Here is a 23839-nt window from a genome sequence, read left to right as displayed (position 1 = left end):
ATGTGTATATACTAGGTATGTTTCTGTACTAACCAGGAGAGTTAACAGTAACTGTAACAACAGACACTTCCAAATCTCAGTACTTTAACTGTGAAGCTACCTATCTAACAGGGCTGTAGGGGGCCTTGTTCCACATGGTCACTTAGAGACCCTGGTTAACAAAGGCTCTACAATTTACTAATTGTGTCATCATTGATGTAGCCTTGTAGGAGCTGAGAGATTGTAGAGGTGGCACAATAGCTCCAAAAGCCTTGACTCACAAATAATACATGTCACTTTTCTCACAATCTACTACTCAAAATATGCCACAAGGCCCAATCTAAATATTGCAGAAAATACACAGGTGAACATTTTATGACTCTGATACAATATCTTTTTGTTGAATAGTACATATATGAAACACGTGAGCTATAATGTGTTTTCTTACTACTTGCTTGATTTCACTTAACAATACATCTTGAAGTTCTTTATGCATATATGTTTGCACAACTATTTTTATTGGTTTAATACTATGTCACAGTATAGATGAAACATTTAATCATCCCACTATTGATGAACATTCAGGTTACTTTTTTTCTGTTATAAAAAAAAGTGCTATAAAGAAGGAACACATCAAACATGCTATGGGGTTGATCTTCTCCATATATTTACTAGCCATTTGTTCTTCATGTTTTGTGAATAGCCTATTATTATCCTTTGTCCACTTATCTATTACATTGTTTGTCTTCCCTTAATGATTTACAGGACCTTGTTTAACATGGTAACATTTTTATTCCAATGTATTTTTTTCTTCACCTGTCTTGATGGTGTTTATTAGCTATTACTTGACAAAATATATCAATTTTTTTCTTATATGCTTTCTGGTGTTTTATTGTCTACATAAGATTTTCTCTCCTTTCTAAGGTTATGAAAAAATATTATCCTGTTTTTGTTTGTTTGGGCATTGTAGTTTTAAAACTGATTAGCTCTATAGTCTAGTTTGGGTAGTAAAATAAAGATACACATTTAGATTTTTTTCTAAAGAGATACCCAATTTTCCTCAACATCTTTTATTACACTATCCACTTTTTTTAATTTGAAATATGTTAATCATGAACTAAGTTCTCATTTATACATGCATCTGCTTATTTACGCTTGGTCTGTAATCAGTTTTTATTAGTATAGTTTTGTAGTATCTTCTGAGATTAGGTAGAACAATTCCTTCCTCCACTGCTAATCTATTTTGCCTACTTTTCTTGACTATTCTTTTCCATGAACTTTAGAATCAGCTTTTCAACTTTCAAAAAAAAAAACAACCCCTGCTGGATTATATTTTAGTTAAATTATATTGAAACTATGCAATTGTTTGGTAAAAGAAATGGATTCTGTTTTATACTGAGTCTTCTCACCCATAAATATAGTAGTCTTACCATATATCTTTTGTAGCACATTCTCATTTTAAAATGTAGGCCTTTTTAATGGTCTTTCATACGTGAGTTATTTGCTTTACCCTAGTTCACTGGCTGTGCATGAGGTTTAATGAAGATTGGTGCTAGATATCAAAGTGATGTGATATCTAAGGTAGAATACTAAAAATTCCCCCGCCCGCAGATTCCAAACCCTCATCCCTGTAACCTCTGAATGTATTCTCTCCTGAGGTTATGTCATGTTATATGGCACAGTTGAGTTCAAAACAGAGTAGCAGTGATCTAGCCTCCTGAGACCTTAAAAGTGGAATGCTTTTCTGGCTGGTGGCAGAAGAGGAAGTCAGAGACTCAAAGGCCTCAACACATCATTGCTGCTCTGCAGAGGAGGGGCCACAGGAATAGTAACTAGGAGCAGAGAGTAGACCCCAGCTGATAGCCAGCAAGAAAACACAGACCTCTAGTCCTGCAACTGAGGGAAGGAAAGGAAGTCTACCAACAACCTGAATGAGACTGGAAATGAATTCCTGCCTATCACTGCTGGGTAAAAGCCCAGTGTTTCAGACACCCTTAATTTCAGTCTTGTGAGACCAAACACAGAGAACCCAGTTGAGCTCACTCAGACTTCTGACATAGAGAAACTGTGAGCTAACACACAGGTATTGTTTTAAACCACTAAATTTGTTGTAATTTGTTACACAGTAATAGAAAACTAATCCACATAGGCTCCAAGGCAATGGTTACTACCATTCTCCACCACCATGGATATTCCAGATTCCAGGGGAGAGGAGGAAACACACTCAGAACCACTTTCCTCTTCCTTGCTTGCACTCTCACTGATATTCCCTAATGAATACTGACAGATATACCAACATAACATTTTACGTTTTATAGGGAAATAAAAGGCTAAATCTTCTTTAAAATGTTTTAATATTTAATATACAAGGTAAATTAAAAATATCAAAGGACGAAGAGGAATCTCAAAGTTAATGGGTAAAGCACCTAATAAAAATTGAAGAGTATAATAACTATTATCAAACCTTAGAACACAACATCTATTTCACAAGATGGCAGGATATATACAATCACCAGGGTTCCATCAGTATTTTACCTACATATATACAGTGGCTACAATTTTTAAAGGAGACTATTTTGGTAAAACAGTAATTAATCAACAATCTCAATTCCACTAGTATAAACTGTCCCACTGTCTATCTTTTGCCTTTAAGTGAAAATGCAAGTAATTACATAACTAGGGGCCCAGTGCACGAGATTCATGCATGGGGGAGGGGTCCCTCAGCCCAGCCTGCCCCCTCTCACATACTAGGAGCCCTTAGGGGATGTCCTACTGATAGCTTAGGCCTGCTCCCTGTTGGAGCAGTTTGTCCTCCCTTTGCAGGAGGTGACTGGGCTGGTCAAGGGAAGGCACCAACCCCATCACCCCGCTACTGCAGCCACTGCCAGTCACCGCAGCCACCAAAATATTTTCATCAACATGGACTCCAGTCCCTTCACCATGAAAAAATGACAACTTTCTTTAGGCATTTTCAAGATGTGCCATTCATAAGATATGACATTTCTTTCTTTATTTCTCTTTTTATCCTCACCTGAGGATATGTTTCCATTGATTTATTCCCCTTCCCTCTGATTCCAGGCTCGGCCCCTTCCCAAGTCTACAGCTTCCGCCCCAGGCTGTAGGCTTGGGAAGCGGGCACCCCCCGCCCCTCCGATGGCAGGCTCCGCCCCAGGCTGTAGGCTTGGGAAGCGGGGACCCCCTGCCCCTCTGATCCCAGGCTTGGCTCCTTCCCAAGCCTACAGCCTCTGCCCCAGGCTTTAGGCTTGGGAAGCGGGGACCCCCGTCCCCCAAGCTTAAAGCCTCCACGGGATGGCGTCTGGGAGTGACCTGGGTGCTGAGGAGATTCCCGGCACCCAGGTATGTATGCAAATTAACTGCCATCTTTATTGGGTTAATTTGCATACTCACTCTGATTGGCTGTGGGCGTAGCGGAAGTACAGTCAATTTACATGTTTCTCTATTATTAGGAAAGATATGTTAAATTTTAAAACTCTTCATACTCTAAGAAATACTGAATTATTCATACTCTGAAATCAGTTTAGAGAAATCCAAACTGAGGTATGGGTGCACTTTATCATTTTTAAAAAGATACATTGAAAGAAAATTTACAATGTTACTTGATGACAAAACTGAAAATAAAATAAGCTTCACTATGTTTTGTCTCCATGTTTCTGTACTATTTGAATCCTTTTAATAAAATATGTTGCAAGTAGCACTGGTGTAAACATTTTAAGACAAAGGAATAAATAAGATAAAGCAAGAAAAAAGTTACGTGATGAATATGTAAGATAACTATTTTAATTTCCAGAGAATTGAGAGTAACATACTAAGTTTTAGAATCTAAAGGAAAAAAATAAAGAAAAGTAAAAATAGAAAGAGTAAAAATAACTAAAAAGAAGAAAATAATGTATCATGCACTAAGTATCAGCTACTTGTTAAAACAATGGAAAATTATATAAAAATTTACTCATTCATTGACTGAAATACATTTTAGAAGTTTATTTTCTAACTTAAAATTGATTTTTAAAATTATTGACCTGTCCAAGAATGGCTCTTCTCAAAACTCCAATTTCTATATGAAATATAAGTAAGAGGATTACAGTGATAAACTTAGGAATCAGTATCTTTCTTGAAGCACTGACAGATGGTCCTATCAGGATGATGGACAGGGATCTTATTTCCTTAATTAATTTATGTTGTTGTCTCCGTGGCTTTCAACTCAGTAAACAAACAAAAGGTACTATTAATCTATCAAGGTGTCCCTGCCAGTTGGGGGAACAGGTTTGCAGTCACTGTGACAGTTGTTGGGAAGTTTTCAACTGCCACCTAAAATCTGTTTCCCACCTGCCCGCCAAACTGCCTGGAACCTCACAAAGGAGAATGATTCCTTTGAGCTGGTACCTTGCCCCTTCGTAAGCACTGTAGTTTATAATTTAAATTTCATACTTCGTCATCCATTTACATCTTATGCAATTAACTTACCTCCAAAAACAATGCTAGTTCTGATGTAAGGAGAAAGAAAAAAAAATTGTTTTATCAGTAAACCCAGGAAGACAGAAACAATGTCTGTTTCCTTCTTTATCCCTATCACAATGCCTGGTACATAGTAAATCCTCAATAAGGACTTGATGAAGGAAAGGAGGCAGGCACAAATTGAAATTCAGCAAATAGCTCTAAGCTGCCAAGGAACAACATGAACAACAACAACAACAAAAATCGCACAGGCAAATGGCACAGCAGGGAAGGAAAAAATTCAGCTCTCATGCTATTCCTAAATAAAGCAGTTTTATTTTTCTTTACTTCATAAATTTCTTATTTAATACCTCCATGCATATGCTATTTTAAATAATAAAAGTCAATAATAGAAAAAAATTCTACCATGAAAGGGTTGCTTCCATACACTTAAAAAGAGGGAGCCTTATAAGCACTGACAATACTAGATAACTATTTAGATGAAGAATACTTTTACACTAGCAGAAGCAAAACTGTATTCAAGCCAGAGACAAATGACTAAAGATAGGGATCACAAAAATGGCTAATGGCTAATGACTAATCTGTGGCAAAATTAATAGCCAACTGGTTTACAGACAAGTTTTTTTTTTATATGACCAAAAACATTTTAAGTGATCTCTAGAAAGTTATTCAATGAGTGCATATAGGCTATATGTAGGGTTCAATTCAATATTAAACCAAATTTTAAAATATTTATAAAGTAAAAAAGTAGTATTAAAAATTATTTACTATATATTTTTAATCATTGCTTTTTAGAATCCTAGTATTGAGTCTTTACCTAATAAGTCATCCAAAACAGTCTACAATAAATTGTCTCTTTTTCATTTTAAATTCTTCTGTGAGATACATGATTTTTTATAAAATGAAACAAAACCTATTAATATGTAATCTGTGAGTCAGACCAGTGCTTGCTCTGGAAATGGGGTAGGGAGAAGAGGGCAGAGATAGACTCAGAAGAGGCACAGGAAACTTTCTAGGATGAGAGAAATGTCCTATATCTCCATCAAAGTGTGTAGGTTATACAAATACAGTCACTTCTCACAGCACAAATAACTTTCTCACTTAAGATCTGTATAGCTCACTTAAATAAACTGTAGCTTCCTAAAAACAAAAAGACAAAAAAAGCATATAAAATATTTCTGCTTTTTTCTACTATTATAAAATAGACATATAGAATGCAATTAATTTTAAATTGATGCTTTATTTTACAATGTCCAGATTAATGTAATTGGTGAGTGTGTGTGTGTGTGTGTGTGTGTGTGTGTGTGTGTTTATTTTAGGGGGAGGGGTAAATTTCCCCCCCAGAAAAGTGAAGCAGTAAGTTATTAACTTTCTCATAATGATATGTGGCCACAATAGTGTGGTAAAACATCTTGGCCGTAGGAAGGAATAATGGCTAAGAACATAAGTAAACAAAGATTCTTCAAATTATTATGTTTTAATAACAAAATGAATCCTTTTAATGAAGCCAAATAATTACTGAATTATTTTGCTCTGCTTAAGGAAAAAACTGGTTAGAGGCAAAGTCATTCAATTTATTTCTATTGTATATATATCACTGAAATGGGATATTATTAGTTGCTATCAAGGGTGAGTCATCTAAACACCAGTTGCCTGTTTACAATGCCAGCAATATAGTACTCTTCCTTTTTGCCACTGGAGTTAATGAGATAAAGTAATTGAATTAAGATACAAAATAATACAACCAATTCAATTTCTTTAACAGCATAGTTAATTCCAATAGTTTAATTTTAACTTTATAGTACAGCAAAGTACTTAGAATTAAATTAGTGTTTCTACTTAGCTCTAAAATACAGTATAATAACTATCAAATAATTGATAGAGATATGCCGTGACTTTAGGGATAATTTTAGTAATTTGTATAACTAAAATAATTTAAATTACTATTCAAATGGTGATCAATTATTAATAAACTATGAAGTTTTACATGTGACCAGAAATTTAAATAATACAGACTTCAATAAATGTATTATCTTGAAAAAGCAGTTATGGAAAATAGACTCATCAACTTAAGTAAGATGAACAGAAGCTGGAGAAAGTCCAGGAATGAGTAATATAAACTACTAAATGATTGGGAAATGACTTAACAAAGAAAGCTGAAAATAATTTGGGTTAGTAGGGAATAGAAGACTGGGATGAGAATTAATAACAGTCTTTATTCAACTAGATGAAGTAATATGCAAACAGACCTTCAATACTCTCTGCCCATTGAGAAAGGGACTTAAGAAGATAAACTCAAGCAGGAAATATAAGAGCTATAAGTAGGTATAAAGAAAAATTTCCTTTGCTATTTCAAAACTTTATAGCCTCATAACAAGGATGGCTTTAAAATCCTATCCCTGAAAACGTCAATAGAGATGACCAAAAGTCATCCTTCTTCTAACACATGTATAGCATATGTAGCAAACACTGTGTATTCCATGTCCATATATGCTCACTCTTACCACTTCTGGTCTAGTTTCAAACTACAGTACCTCTTTGTTTAAGAGATTTCTCAGATGCTTAGCATCCTATATGCCCACCTGCACATCCACCAGAAATATCAGGAATTACTTCTGATGTGAGGAGCCCTGGGCCAATGACTGAATACCGTAGACTTCCCCTCCCTGCAAGTGGGATAACTCTGAGATGCAGCGTAACACTAGATCCCAGATTGCCCCAATGTGATCCATATCCAATTAACCACAGATGGAGCTTTTATAATAATAAAATCTGTACTGGATAAAATCCCTTAACTGTCTCACTTCCCAATGTCTTATTGCCATTTACAAGGATCATTTCCCAAATAAATTACATGCACTAAAATCTTTGTATCAAGAGTTTGCTTCTTTAGTACTCAAACTAAGGCACGCATATACCATTTCAAGGTACCATCTGCCTTTTAATATATTCAATAATTTATTGGAATGCTTTCCAATTTTTAAGTTTCTTGAAAAACATTTATAATACAACAAACAGTGAAAAATTAGTATCTTCCACCTTTCATTATTACAATACACTAAAAATAAATAACATCAAAATAGTTATTTAATACTAGCCAGCTATTGTTGCCTGTTATTGCTTAGTCTGAATCCTGCTCTTTTGTTTTTAGTTTGTATGTGGGAGTGGGGGAAGCTTAGCAAATATTTGTGAGGTACTGCATGTATGCTGCACCAAACTGATCTTGTTGATTGCTTCAAGTGAGCGACAGAGAATGGAAGAGAGAATAATTTTCTCACTTTGTGATTTAATGTTTTCTTAAAGCTCTTTCTCAAAACAACCTGAAGTCCATCTTATCTTATCAACTTAAAATAATTTAATATTCAACACTTCAGAAATTATTAAGCTACAAAACAGATAACCCCAAGAAAACTAACTAGCAATCTTTTTCAGAAAAAAAGTATTAAAGATCTCTCATGATTCCTTGACCCCTATGTAGTTTTAGAAACTATTAAATAGTAAGTTAAGAATTCTAGTGTTAATATTCTGTGTGGCTGTGGCCAACTCACTTTATTTTTCTGGGTCTCAGTTTCCTCAATTTTAAAATAAGAAAGTCAAAATAGATCCATGTTTTCTCTTCTGTTCTCCTCCTCACCACTTCAGGAATAAAGAAGAGGGGCAAGCCTTAACTGGTTTGGCTCAGTGGATAGAGCGTCGGCCTGTGGACTGAAGGGTCCCAGGTTCGATTCCGGTCAAGGGCATGTACCTTGGTTGCGGGCACATCCCCAGTAGGGGGTGTGCAGGAGGCAGCTGATCAATGTTTCTCTCTCATCGATGTTTCTAACTATCTCTCCCTCTCCCTTCCTCTCTGTAAAAAAATCAATAATATATATTAAAAAAAAAAAGAAGAGGGGCAAAAGTGAAGCTCTAGGTTTACCAATCTCATTCCTTCAAAGCAGTTCTAGAAATAACAGTTTTACATATAGACATGTCTAGTACAAGGAGGAAGAGAGGGAAGGAGAGAAAAAGGAAAGAAGAGAGAAAGAGAGGGAGGGAGAAGTAAGGAATAGGTAGAGAGGAAAGGGAGCAGGGGAGGATAAAGATTAGGAGAGGAAAAAAGAAAAGAAATGGACTTTAAAAAATACAGGTAGCCCCTTATACTTGCTAGGATGACTACTATCAAAAAAAGAGAAAATAACAAGTGATGATGAGGATGTGGGGAAATTGGAACCCTTGTGCACTGTTGGTAGGAATGTAAAGTGATGCAGCGACTATGGAAAACAGTGTGGCAGTTCCTAAAAAAATTAAAAATAGAAATACCATATGATACAGCAATTCCAATTCTGGGCATATACCCAAAAGAATTGAAAACAGGGTCTCAAAGAACTATTTGTACACCTATGTTCATATCAACACTATTCACAATATTCCAAAGGTTAAAGCAACTCAAGTAAAAATAAAGATTAACAAGAAAAACAATCATGGGATCAGATGACATTTAAGATCTCTTTCAGCTTCAGAGTCTTTGCATTAACACTGACAACAATTATGTTGGTATCATGGTAGTGACACAAGGTTCATGAACAAAATTAAAACAAAAATGCTATTTATCCCATAAATATTATTCACAGTATTTGCAGCATACTGTATGTATCCTAATCATTAATATATATAATTCAAGGAATGAGTTTCAGTGACTAATACTTTTTCATGTTCTCTATAGAGATTCACTAAAATATTACCTAAATGTTGTAAATCTTATGGCCAAATAGAAAGTTCTGCAGATTTAAGATTACTGTTAATCTCTCTACAAAGCTGTCACGTCTCCACCTTGAAGGCCATTAATTCCCAGTCAGAATGAAGGGCAGTTTATTCTGTGTTCCCAGAGCATTACATTATAACTCTCATGGTCACACCTGTGTCAGGATGAGCTGTACATGTCTGCCACTCCACCTTGATTCTGAGTCCCAGTGAGTAGGCCCTCACCAAGCTGTAGCTTATTCATCTTGTCTAGCTCTGACATACACTGAAGAAAGAAAAGAATAAATATACGAGGGAAAAGACAGATGTAAAGACACCACAATGGGTCATCTGACTCAACCTCCCACCAGAGGTTCTTGTGCAACATTGTTCTATATCCCTCACTTCCTAGACCTCTCATCTCCCTGCATAGATTCCCTGATTTTCCTTGACCTATTCGATGCTTTTCTCTCCCAGAAATATTCTCTTCAGTTTTTCTTGTCAACTCCAAATTTGCTTCAGCACACAGCTCAGAGGTCATTCCTTGGTAAAGATATTACTGACCCTTAGTCCCAAGAACAATCCCATTTCTACACTGAGGCACTTTGTGTCCAACTGTATAACAACTGGAGGCCCAGTACACAAAATTCGTGCATGGGTAGGGTCCCTATGCCTGGCCGGTGATCAGGGCCGATCTGTGGGGCGACCGGTGGGGTGACCAGGGGGCCCCCACTGGCACCTGCCTTGGCCGGCCTGGTGCCGCACATTCGCCAGCCCTGCCCCCTGCTGCCACTGCTGGTCCCACAGAGGGAGGTGACCGGTGGGGCAATTGGGGGGGGGGGGCACTGGCACCCACCTTGGCTGGTCTGGGGCCTGTGGGCTGGGGGCAGCTCCTGCATTGAGCATCTTCCCCCTGGTGGTCAGTGCATGTCATAGCAACCGGTCATTCCGCCATTCGGTCAATTTGCATATTAGGCTTTTATTATATAGGGTATCTATCTCCCTAAAAATTTAGCTTCCTATAGTCAGTTATCATGTAAAATTACCAACATTTAACACAGTGTCTGGCATATCTTCTTAAAATATGGTATCCCAAACAATGATCTAATACTAGACGAGAAAATATTTTTAAATCACTTAACAGAATCATAAAATATGACTATTCAACTATTTAAATAGTGGAGCTCTTAGTTTTACAAATATTCAGTGGAAATAGTCAACTAAAGGGCCTTCATATTCTATTGGTACAGCAATATTCATTTCAATTGTAGATCAGCATGTTCCTTTGAAATACCTTACATTTTATATTGTATACTAAAAACTAGCAGTTCTGGTTCTAAAAATAAATACGCTTTTCAAGAGCTAAAATCATTGCCTTTTGTTTTTATACAAAAAGACACTCAACTAGAATTCATTTAAAAATGTAACCCCATCTTTTACTGCCACAGTCTTAATTATGAGAACACTGTCCCCTTAGGGAACCAAGCCAATGGGAATCAAATCCCAAGTAAGAGCAAACCAGAGAAAAAATATCTTTGATTCTGTTGATTAAATGAGATAATGGTCTCAAATGAGAAGAACTCTATTCATGTCTATCAGAGCTAAGATGCTCAGAAAGCAAACCTCTTGACCCTGAACAGAAAGGCAAGATACAAGAGTGATACGGTTCACTACCTCAGGCTTCGCTCTCCAAACTACCGACGGGACGCATTTAAGTTACTATTGATCAAATTCTGATCCAATAATATTCTATTATAGATTCAACATATTATAGGCGATCTTTTTTTTTTTTTTTTTTGCCTTAATCACTATTCATTGCTTCCACCAAAGGAATTTTTCATGGGTATATTACTATCACATTTTCTTTCTGGTTATGATGATAGTAATACTACATTACAGGAATATGGCAAAAATGAGGACATAAATGATCCACTGTTGAAGCTGTGGTCTAAGATGAGGATCTCAGGAGTATTCATCTAAAACTTTGACTCCTAAAATCTATTTCCTAAAGGTTGTGGCATAATTTTAAAAATACTCCATGATCTATTGGAGAAGATTCATTTATAATATATCGTTCTTGAAGACTTCCCTTTGCATAGAACCAAACTGACAATTTTGGTTGGATCTCTTTCCCAAATAAAATGTCACTTATCCTTTTGACCATAGGGTATATAATAGACTCACTCTCCAGAATATATCATAACTTATATGGAAATGCTAAATATGTGATAGATTGATAGAACCAAAAAGAAATAATATAGCCACATAGTAATTCCATTCATTTTGATAATTCAAATTCTAGACAAAGAATAGAAACGTATATAAAAACAAAGGTTCTCATATGAATAAAATCTTGAACTTTTATCACATTAAAAGAAACTTCAATGTCCCAGTTACATACCCAAGACTTTCTAGAAACAGACTGAGTCCCTGGGAAAGAAAATGTAAAGACTACAGTGCAGTGTCTGATAATAAAAGAATTAAAACAAAGTTGGCAGATTCTATGAAAAAATATTCCTTTGGACTCAAATAAAATCTCCTCAACCCCAGGGTTCCACCCACTTGAAATGCTATGTTTAGAAGAAGCAGTATATAGACAACACACCTGCCCACTTTGAAAGAAAAGATGTGGGGCCCTTTTCAAGGAAAGGGGGAGATAGCAGAGATGTAGAGAGAGGAGGAACCATAACTGAGAGGACAGTCAAAACTGAGAACCTTGAAAGGGAGAAAAAAAATCTTGGAACCCTGGTTAAAGGTGGGTTAGGATTTATTGTCAAAGTCAGCAGCATTTATGGAATAACTGAAGCCAAAGATTAAAACAAAAAATAAAAGTTCTGATGTTTACCTAGGTTCTACTTTACAAAGAATCTAAACTGGCCAGCTATAAGAAGGAATGGAATAATAAGAAGGCATTTCCCGCCCTCGGCATGGCTTAGTGACTGAGCTACGACATATGAACCAGGAGGTCATGGTTTGATTCCTGGTCAGGGCACATGCCTGGCTTGTGTGCTCAATCCCTAGTGGGGGGCATGTGGTCGGCCGCTGATCCATGATTCTCTCTCATCACTGATGATTCTATCTCTCTGTTCCTCTCCCCTCCTCTCTGAAATCAGTAAGAATACACATTTTTAAAAAAGAAGGCATTTTCCATTTTCTGGTTCAGTTCCAGGATAAGCAGGATCAGAATACGCCTCAGATTTACACATAAAATGACCAGTTTGAAGACTAACGTATAAGAAGCCCTAACAAATCAGTGAAGTCAAGGGAAAGGGAAGGAAGAATTGCTCATTAGTCTATAAAAGCACATTAGGCAAAAAAGTCTTCTTGTAAAGATGATAGGATTTAGTTTCTAATCAAGATATTGAACTTGAATACTTTTACAGATTTTAGTGAATTGGGAAACAATGCCTATATTTGGAAGCTGAAAGTCATTGGTGCTTTTTAAATTAATGAAAAACTGCAAAAGATAGAAATTTTGATAAAGTATTAAATAACTGGACCATGCAAACTTTCCTCACAATTTTCCATTCCTGAATCATTGTCTAAGGAAAGGTGATAAGTTGGTTCTTAAGATCACAGAGAATAAATGAAGAACCACAGAGTAATTTTAGAATCAACATTTTATTTAGTACTTATTATAAAGTGAGGACCTTTAAAATATAAAGAAACAAGCTACATATCATGATTTTAAAATTTTCTGGTTTCTCAATATTCCAACACATATCATTTTACACATCTCAACATTTTAAAAAGTAAGCTATAGGCTTTCTCTTTACATCAAAGTGATCACAGCAAAGACACAATGAAAAGTTTAATCAACTGAAGTAACCACCTTTGACATCAACGCCATAATTTCAAATCCATCATGGGTCAGTGACAAAAGCTAGAAGATTTTCAAGATATTCTAGTACAGCTTAAACACTCAAGATGCCATTAGCACATTAACAAAACAAAAATTATAGACAAGTTAGAGCAATAAGAAATTACTATAGCATTAATCTCATCAGTTACAGACAATTTACAACCACAGGGACCATTCGACTGCACCAAGGAGCTTCAAACATAACACTGTTCTAGTGAAAAAAAAATTACAAAGGAGAAAGTCCTTCTAAATAATCCTGAAAGAACAAATGAATGGCCATCTCCAGACAAATATCATACTAATCCATTATATAAAATAAAACACTTTGTTGACAAAAAGAAAATGAGAGTTCCCAGCTTCTTTGCTTGGTATAAGGGGATCTAAGGTATCACCTGCCTTGAGTGTCCAAAAGGAAAGAGATAAATTGAGGAACTGAAAAATATGCCTTTGGGAACAAGCCACATGACAATGTTTTCCAAAGTGTGGTCCACCTGTACATGATATTTTTTCTGAGGACATGAACAAAGTATGTGTATATGTTATCTTTTATTTATGGCTGGTGATACTGGTTTTTCTCTTCTGGAAGCAATTTCATTTTTGGTTTTCAATATATGTATCTAACATAAAAGTGATTTTATTTAAGAAGCAAGCAGATCCCCTTCATCAACTCCATGGCACAAGGTGACTGGCTTCCACAACTTTAGAACAAGTGTGGTTTATTTTTTATTTAATCTCTGAGGAAGACTAAACAGAGGTGATATTGATACCACATGAAAAAGAGAAGGGTTAAGTGAATTAGTACAAGAAACACCCAACTGTTTTCCCCTACTCAGATCCTAGGAGCCAAGCATTCATCCATTAGGCAAGAAGCTAGAGAAGTCTTCTTTAAAAATATGACCAGTGTAAGAGGGTCCCTAGTTAAAAAGCCCAGAATATGACACTGTATGGAAGTCAACCATACCTAATCATGCATTCAAACCAGCCTTTTATCGTCAGAATTTTAAATATGAATAAACATCCAAAGATTATCAGACATCTGAGAAAAGCTTCTAAAATGAATGAAGAGACAAAAAAAAAAAAGTAGCTTGACTATACAACAGAGAAAAAACATCAACAACTTAAAAAGAAATAATATATGATGTTATGAAAAGGTACAGGGAAATTTTAAAAAGCTCTTGAAAATTACAACTATTGCCGAAATGGGTTTGGCTCAGTGGATAGAGCGTCGGCCTGCGGACTGAAGGGTCCCGGGTTCGATTCCGGTCAAGGGCATGTACCTTGGTTGCGGGCACATCCCCAGTGGGAGGTGTGCAGGAGGCAGCTGATCGATGTTTCTCTCTCATCGATGTTTCTAGCTCTCTATCCCTCTCCCTTCCTCTCTGTAAAATATCAATAAAATATATTTTTTAAAAAAAAGAAAATTACAACTATGATAGAAGAAGTGATGAATTAATCATAAATGAATATTGAAGAAAATCTGCCAGAACTGAAGAACATGAATGTTCAGATTGAAAAGGACCCCCAAGGTTCCAGGACAATCTATAAAAATACCCACAACAAGACACAACATCATAAATATCAAGAAAATGGGATTTATGACATTCCATAAACTTTCAGAGAGAAAAATAAATCACAAAAGATCAGAATAGTGTTTGACTTTTCCATAGCAATCCTTTGAAAATTCTGAAAAAAATTATTTCCAAACCAAAACTCTGTACCCATTCAACCACAAAACAACTGATAAATAAATTCTCTCTCAGACACATAAAAGCTCAAAACATTTACCATTTTTTAGGAAGTTATTGGAAGTTGTGCTCAAGCAAATCAAGAAAGAATTTAAGACATTGAGCCAGGGAACAGGAAAGCCAACCTAAGAAAACCCCAGGATGATGGCAAAAGGAGATCCCAGCTGAGCAACAGGCACTGAATCCAGACTGGAGAGGTCAAAATGCTCTGAGAGACTTCTTTAAGAAAACATCTGATCATTAAATCTAGCAAGTACGTTTTGTAGGAAAGGAAGATAAACACAGCTCACTATATGGCTAGATTTATATAGCACTCATAATATAATGGAAATACAAGTACTGAGTAATGGTCTACCAAAATTAAAATATACTATTAGGTTGAAACATATGAAACTGTTTGTTGTGTTTGTAGATTAAAAATGAATATAGTTAACCTAGTATACCAGGAGCTTAGGGGATGGAAAGTTTGTGTGTGTGTGTGTGTGTGTGTGTGTGTGTGTGTGTGTGTGTGTCAGGGACCAGAAAGAGGGATATGATAGTATAATGCTTTAAACTAAAATACACAAAAAAAGTAAAATAGTGCAGTTGGCATGGCTCAGTGGTTGAGTGTTGACCTATGAACCAGGAGGTCATGGTTCAATTCCCTATCAGGGCACATGAGTGGTTGCAGGCTTGATCCCCAGTGGGGGCATGCAAAAGGTAGCTAGTGGATCAATGATTTTTCTCTCATCATTAATGTTTCTCTCTCTCTCTCAATCCCTTCCTCTCTGAAATCAATAAAATATATATATATTTTAAAAAACACAGTAAAATAAGTACTATTTTTTTTACAATATGGACGTAAATATCAAAATAATAGGTAGAAAGAGGCAAAAATAGTTGCCTCTGAGGAGAGGTTCATAGGATTAGAAGGAGATTGAGGACTGTATTTTTGTGTGTGTTTTTTTAAATAACAAACTTGTTGAACTATTTGACTTTTTAAATTACTATATAAGACCTATATAGTAATTATCTGATGATATCTAAACTCAATAAAAAGATTTTTTAAGAAGAGGAAAGAGAGGGAGGGAGGAAGGAAAGAGAGACCAGGAGAGAGGGGCAGGTATGTGTCCTACAGACATTTCAATGTCTCAAGAGGGCACTTTCTAGGGATAGGAATATGATGTCCACCACATTACTGAAAGAGACAGACACTTTTCCACGGCCATTCTTCTTCCACAAATGAGACAAAAATCCAACCAGAGTGAGTGTAATTGTTCAACATTTGCTTAATATTGATAGATTATCTTTTTTAAAATTCTATATAACACTGTCCTAACTAATAGTTCTCCACTTGCTCTTTGGACAACATGTCATAAGCCACCTTTACTGAATAATGTTCAGCATCCAGAAATTAGTGATGACATCAATAATAGCAGAGGCTTTTAAAACACCATTTTGGGTAGACTCATTTATGGATGGTGAAAAATAAAGATAAGAAAGGTAAGAAACACAATTAATAGATTGAATCATATGAAACTGTTGCTTTTTATAGATAACAATTACATATAGTTCAACTAACACTGTAAGTGTAAGAGTGTGTGTGTGTGTGTGTGTGTGTGTGTGTGTGTGTGATAGAGACCAGAAGGAGGGTGTGCTAAAAACAAAACTTCAGATGTCTTTAACCTTGACTCAAAGAACTTTCTTGATTCTAGCACTCTCCCTGCCACACCAACTTCTATCTTGTGAAAAGAATATAACCCTGAATCCCTCTATCATTTAGTAAAAGATATTTCTCTCCCTAGTTGTTTATAATTGTAAGAGCAAGATTTGCTAAAGATTCTCCTTCATACTAAAAAATTACGGGAAAATCTCAAATTTCAACATACTCTGTGACATAACCTTTCTCACTTATTTTCTCTCCACTCTTTAGAAGAAATGACAGGCCAATGTGTTCACAGCCCACACGCAGAACTATTAGCTGGCATGAATAGCATTATTTTGTCAGTATCTTTCCAAAACAAGCCAAGTGTCGAGTATGAATAAGCCCTGTAGTAAACATGTGATGAGGAATTCATTCTCAATTTTTTAAATGGAATGAGTCAGACCTCCAGACCTTTAAGATAATTTAATTTTCATTAAAAAGTATTTATCAGTCACCCAAGCACTTTCTAAAATATCACAAAGGCAAAATCTCTGCCTACAAGGTACATCCATCTTCTCCTTTATTAAGTACTGCTGTGAGGCAATTACAGAAAAACATGATTGCTGACATTTCAATATGAAAAAAATAGGAAGTTGTGATAAAGAACAGCGAGGGGAGAAGAGGAGACTAAAATCTCCTTAGGGTGGTCATGTCAGAAACAAATGTTCTCTGTAAGATTTAAGAGGCTTTTTCAGAATAGGAATTATAGTTTGAGTATTGACCTTGGTATCCCTACAGTCTAGCAAAAAAGAATCTAGAATATCCAGGAAGTGCTCAAGAAACATGTGCTGAATTAACCCATGAACTGAACTAGGCCTATCTTAGCACCCACTGTGCCAGAAAGGATAACCCAAATCATTCTTGAACACAGTCATGTTGAAGGGTCTGCACAACGAAAGGCACAGCATCTGCTCTGACAACAGCAGCTCCTTACCTGTTGCTGTACTGGTACTTGCTGTACCACCTGTGTAGGCACTGCTGCTTGACTAGCCACAGATGTCTGTAAAGTCACTGTCGAACCTGTGTCCGACCCAGTCTCTGATGTCTGCATGATGGTCTCTGAAATATATTAAAATAGAAATAAAGTTTAAAATGCTCCCTTTACATTTGCTAGCAGCATTACTGAGACTTTCAACTCTCTGAAAACTTCTTACCCCAAAATACTGTCATGAAAGTTCATGCATATTTATAGTTATTTTGACCACATTTTAAATAAACACAGAAAATTACTAATCCTAGTACCTTCCTTAGTTAGGTCTCATCTGCTATAAATTGTTTCAACTATTTATAAAGTACTAGAGGCCCAGTGCATAAAAATGAAAATTCATGCACTGGAGGGGGGGGTCCCTCAGCCTGGCCTGCCTCCTCTCATAGTCCGGGAGCCCGCAGGGGCGGGAGGCAACCCGGTGGTCAGGGGACGGCGATGCCCCATCACACCTCTGCTGCTGCCACTGCCAGTAGCACAAACCTCAGCCATCCCTGGTTACCTGAGCCTCGGACAGCCCTGGGTGGCTGGGCAGCTGCCATCCGAGGCTTGCCTGTGCCTTGAGCTGGCCCTGGGTGGCTCGGGGGCTGAGGGGACTGGGGGACTCTGGAGCAGCCCGGCAGAGTGGCCGAACCCGCCCCCAGGCGGCGCCCACAGCCACAAGATGGCGGCGCCTTGCCATGCACCTGCCACCCTGACAGGGCTGAGGGGACTGGGTGCCGCCATCTTGTGGCCGTGGGTGCCACCATATTTGAGAGAGTGGCAGTCAATTAGCATACTCCCTCCTTATTGGCTGTGGGTGCTGCCATCTTTAAGGGTGGGGCAGTCAATTAGCATATTCTCTCCTTATTGGCTGTGGGCACCACCATCTTTGCGACAGTGTGAGGTTCAATTAGCATATTCCCTCTTTATTAGATAGGATAGCCCCAAATTATGTCAAGATACTCAATTCTCAGAATATAAACCTTAACTATATGCAAATATGTTATAAACCATACTTTCTAGACTCTTTTATAGATTATTAGGATGTCACCAGAGGTGTACAATTTAGGAAAAACTATTTATAAGGTCCTTCCCAACTTTCAAAAAAACTATTTATAAGGTCCTTCCCAACTTTCAAACTTGCTATTCACTGATCTAAAAAAATTAGTATATATCCAAAAACCAACTGATATACCCTAAACTTAGCCGAAGCACCAACCTAATTTTCTCATCCTGTGACATGATATGGTACTAAAATAAAAGTTTAAGTATATTCTTATACAAAGATAGACAAACATCAATTTGAAAGATGGGTAAGACAACTATTACATAAATGAGATTTGTAAACAAAGACATGAAATATTATTTTGTCATTCACAATTCAAAACAGCATATTTTTCAGTTCTCACATGTCTGACCTACTAACACAGGATTAAATTTTACAGCATGTATGCTAACAAGTATGGTTTCTCAGACCACCTGGCCTCAGCATTCCCTTGTGCTACTTATACAGACAAAAGATTAAATATTAATTTCTTTGCTATTGAGCAGGAAGAAGAATTCTAATTTTCTTTACAGGGAGGCGGGGGGAGGGGATGGACAAAAATATTTAATTGGTAGCCTAAGAAAAATACTGCATTATGGTTTAAATCTGTGAACAATATGGTGAACATTAATTTTCCCTAAGAAAATTCTGAAAGCATATTCAGTTCTTTCATGTAGAAAATTGACCCCTCTCAGCATCTTTTGTTACAGCATGACCTCTTCCAAATTTCCCCTAAACCTTTTCTATCATCTCATTCAGTTTTACAAATGGACCTCTGAAGACATCTAATCTACTCTTCTTATTTTATAAATGAGGAAACCAAAACCCAAAGAGGTTAACAGATTCATTCAGGTGACAGCAATAGATGTGGGGTTAGGCCTCTTTACTTTGAATCTCTGCTTACTTTTCTTTCCAAACCTTGACATTGGCATCACTTCAGGTAATTATTCTTATTCTTTTGTTAGTCAAAACCCTAAAGCAGCACAATAAACCTTAGCACATATAAAAGATATAGCAGCAACAACTAACACTGACTGTTTAACATATGCTAAGGAATCTTCTAAATGCTTTACATGTTAATTCTTAAATAAATTAACCCATGTAACAATCCAATATAGCTGGGATGACTATAATCTTCTCCATTTACAGATGAGAAACCTCAGGCACAGAGTGAAAGTGCCGAAGGGCTTCAACAGAAGGAATGATGGAGACTATGGCTACCACCCCATTTATTTGCATCATCTAATGTTCAGCTCCAAAAAAAGAAGCTAAAAATTCAAAAGCCAGCATTCTTTGATTCGCTCTATACTTATAGGCTATCTATACCAGTTGTGCTACAGCAGAGGAGCTATTAGTGAGAGTAAAGTGATGTCTTTCTGTAGGGAATGAAGAATGAACCGGATGTTAGATATTATCTTCAGTGAGGCTTTCTTAGTCCCTCCTCCCCAAAGCAAGATAGGCTGTGGCCTTTGTCAGAGCAGTACACAAATGAGGAAGTCAGGGTTGTCAATTATGACTTCTTCATGAAGCTGCTCAATCAAGGATGGATGAGTTTCTTGCAGTAAAATAACTCTCATTAAAACTCCCTCCTATTTCTACCAATGCTGGCTGGGAGCTTTATCTAGGCTCTCTCATGTGTCTGTACTACGTGTATTACAGACCAGCCTACACAGCCATTTTTGGTATATGACCCATACTTTGACATCCAATATTTTAGACCAAACATAACAATCCTATATAATATTGGCTAATATGCAAATTATCCCCTCGACTGGGAGTTTGACCAGGGAGCGGGGCTGGCAGCCAACCGCCCACAGCCCTTCCCCCCATCTGGCCCCAGCCCCGATCAGCCCATCTCACCCTGATCGGGGGTGGGCTGGCTGGCCGGCCAACCCTCCACATCCCCTCCCCTCACCAGCCCAGCCCAGCCCAATTGGCCCTCATTCAGGTGGGCTGGGTGGATCCCACCCGTGCACAAATTCATGCATCGGGCATCAGGCCTCTAGTAAGAATATAAAGAATGGAGGTCTCTTTAAAAATTAAACGTATTTTTAAAGCAATTCTTAAGGGTTCTTAATAAAGCACCATAGAGAGCTTATCCTATATAACAAAAGTCCAATGAACGAATGGTGGAACGACCAGAACGACCAGTTGACCAGTCACTATAATGCGCACTGACCACCAGGGGGACAGACGCTCGGCTGACCAGGATGAGCAGCTTCTTCCACTGCGAACCCCGGGCCGACAGGCAGGAACCTGGGCTGCAATTGTCACCTCCTTGCCCCAGGCTCCTCCTCCTCACTCCCTGCCACCTCCTCTGGACACCCGCAGGCCACACAGAGCTGCCTCCAGGCTCGCAGAACTGACTCTGGAGGCTGGGAGGCAGGTTCGTGGCCGCCAATGGACTGAGGCCTCCTCCACCGCCTCTCAGTGCTACTGTCCCTGAGCCCGGCCCTGACTGGGTCCCCTGGAGAGGTGAGTGCTCTAGCTCCACAGAAGATGCCGGACCAGGGAGCAGCGGCTCGGAGGGTGGGTCCACAGCCGCTCAGCTGACCGGGATGAGCAGCACTTCCACAGCGGGCCGATGCCCTCATGCCACGCCCCCACCAGTGCACGAATCCAATGTACTGGGCCTCTAGTCACAAGATAAAAGGCATAGATTTGGACTATATTAGATTCCATAGATAGGCTTTTACTCGGAGTTACTACAAGTTAAAATGCTTAATTGCCAACATTTAAAAATCAGAAAACTTTGCATTAAAAACCAAATTTCTAGATTCTCTTGAAAAATCTGAAAATGTAGAAAAGGAAAACCTATATTATGTGTTTCATAGGCAAATTATTTAAATGGTGCAACTCATTCACTTGCCTGGCCTCTATAGGCATTTAAGTTCATGACACCTTATGGGGTAACCAGAAACTTGGTCCTACAAATCAAGACTGAAAATAGAAAATTACTTTCTGGGTTTAAGACAATATTGATAACATTTATACTGGTTTACTTCTTTTGTACAAAAGAAAAATACCCACACTTTGGCCACTTTACTAACAGAAATGTGTTACTAAATGATTGGAACTCTAATTTTCCTCATTTCACAGATCAGTCAACTGAGGCTGCAGAGATGGTAAGTCACTTAACCAAAGTCAAACAAATGGAAGTAAAAAGGAGGGTTTGGACATAACAATAAAGCTCATTCACTAAACTACTAAACCACGATGGAGTTTTATAATGGAAACTAGTGGCCCAGTGAATGAAATTCATGCAATTTAAAAGGGGATTAATTAGAGGAAATAATTTAATATTGCTATATGCCCTTTCTCTATAATAGAAGTGTCAGAGATGAAAGAAAATTAGTAAAATGTATATGAAAATCTTCCTCCTATCAGAGTCTGGGGCACACCACGGGATCGAGAGTCAAGTCCCCGCCCACCCACATGTGCCTCAAAATCGCACAAGACCCAGACCCAGCCGGCCCCCCATTGGGCTAGATCCAGACCAGGCTGGTCACACCCTTGTAAAGCCTAGCTGGGTGGGGGGCACAGCCTCAGGTCCCCTGGCCCGGCGCCAGGGCAGGAGGTGCGGCCTGAGGTCCCGCAGCCTGGGCCGGGGGGGAGGGGGTGTGCCTTGAGGTCCCCGTCAAGCCCCGCTGGGTGGGGGACGCAGCCTGAGATCCCCTGTCAAGCCCCACCCAGCAGGGGGTATGGCCTGAGGTCCCCCATCAAGCCCCGCCAGGCAGGGGGCGCACCTTGAGGTCCCCCATCAAGCCTTGCCAGGCAGGGGGGCGCAGCCTCAGGTCCCCCATCAAGACCCGCTGGGTAGAGGGCATGGCCCAGGGCAAGGGGAGCAGCCTGAGGTCCCCCAGCCCTGCACTGCGGCAGGGGGCGCACCTTGAGGTCCCCCGTCAAGCCCCACTGGGTGAGGGGAGTGGCCTGAGATCCCCTGTCAAGCCCTACTGGGTGGGGGGTGTACCTTGAGGTCCCCCATCAAGCCCCGCCAGGTGGGGGGCACGGCCTCAGGTCCCCTGGCCTGGTGCCAGGGTGGGGGGCGTGTCCTGAGGTTCCCCCATCAAGCCCTGCCAGGTGGGGGGGCATGGCCTGAGGTCCACCAGCCTGGTGCCAGGGTGGGGGCGTAGCCTGAGGTCCCCTGTCAAGCCCCATGGAGGTGGGGACAGGGGAGCGCAGCCTCAGGTCCCTGCTGATTGCTCGTTAAGGCTCGTTACGGGAACTTGGCCTCAGCTATGGGTGCAGCCATCTTGTGTTACGGAAACCCCACCTTCACTGTGGGCGCAGTCATCTTGTGTTAGAGAAACACCCCCCTCCGCTGTGGGTGCCGCCATCTTTGTGGTGGAGTGATGCTCAATTTGCATATTCCCTCTTTATCATATAGGAAATTGCACAAATAGAAGTGAAGCAAGCAAGCTGGTGAACTTTTAGAGTGAAAAAGGGTAAGGACCCCAACTGTTCAATAGAAGCAACCTTTACTGAACAGAGAGGGGAAATAAGATGGTTAGAAAATGATGTCTTATGTAACTTAGAGCGTCATGGAGAACTTTCCATCCAGCCTCTGGCTCTAAGTATATACCACAACAAAACTGTGGTATAATCCAGAACAACCAAATAATTGTTCCAGAACATCTTCGGTTTACTCCCAGGTTACTGATCATCCTCTAATCTTCTTGGCTCCTGATTATAGAGTTATGCTAATTGACAAACTTAAGAATCTCAGTTCTGTCTTCATTTTTCCTTAATCGACCAACTTCATTATCCTCTGATTTTTGTCTTCCTCAACTTTAAGAGGCTCTTTTTGCTTAGGCCTCATGCGCTGAGAGGGTCTCAATCACATTCCTTCCAGAGATTGCCTCAAAAAGTCCTATCATAATTAGCATAATTAGTTCTCTCATTTAACAAGTCTTTCCCAGGTACAACACAATATGTTAAGTGCTTGAATCACTTATTATTTTATCCTCAGAAGACCCCCAATAATGGAAATGTTATTATTTCCACTTAATGAATGAGGAAACTGAGGCACAAATGAATTCAATAACTTGCTAAAGGCCACACAACTTTGTAGAACAAGAGCCTAAATTCAAACCTAGGTTTTCAGAACTCCAAAGCCCATGATGTGTTATCAATACGTATATTTATTTTGCAATATCATGATGACAAGTGTTCCAAATGAAAAGCTAGCTAAAGACTGTTGGTCAGAACAGCAAAGTTTTTGGGATTTTCAATCAACTACATTTGATCTATACTTCCAATAACAATGGATAGACATCCTTCCTGACATTGAATTAGGAACTATTCTCTCTTTTTACTGAGGCCATAATACAACTCAACTGATAAGTATTTTTCCAGAGGCATTCTA

General features: G+C 38.6%; 1 protein-coding gene across 2 annotated transcripts in view; it reads right to left on the bottom strand.

The window, feature by feature from the left end:
* The window catches only part of RFX3 (regulatory factor X3), a gene marked incomplete at its 3' end in the record, with an annotated part of 289919 nt that overhangs the window by 125390 nt on the left and 140690 nt on the right, over nt 1–23839 (bottom strand). For both annotated transcript variants that reach the window (XM_080671371.1, XM_080671370.1), the window contains exon 2: nt 17397–17521. In XM_080671371.1, the coding sequence (XP_080527497.1) occupies nt 17397–17513 (117 nt within the window). In that variant the 5' untranslated portion in view covers nt 17514–17521. The remainder of the gene's footprint in view (nt 1–17396; nt 17522–23839) is intronic.

The sequence above is a fragment of the Plecotus auritus genome (assembly GCF_963455305.1).
Source record: "Plecotus auritus genome assembly, chromosome: 5".
Classification (NCBI taxonomy): Eukaryota; Metazoa; Chordata; class Mammalia; order Chiroptera; family Vespertilionidae; genus Plecotus; species Plecotus auritus.
This window is presented reverse-complemented; position numbering and strand designations above follow the sequence as displayed.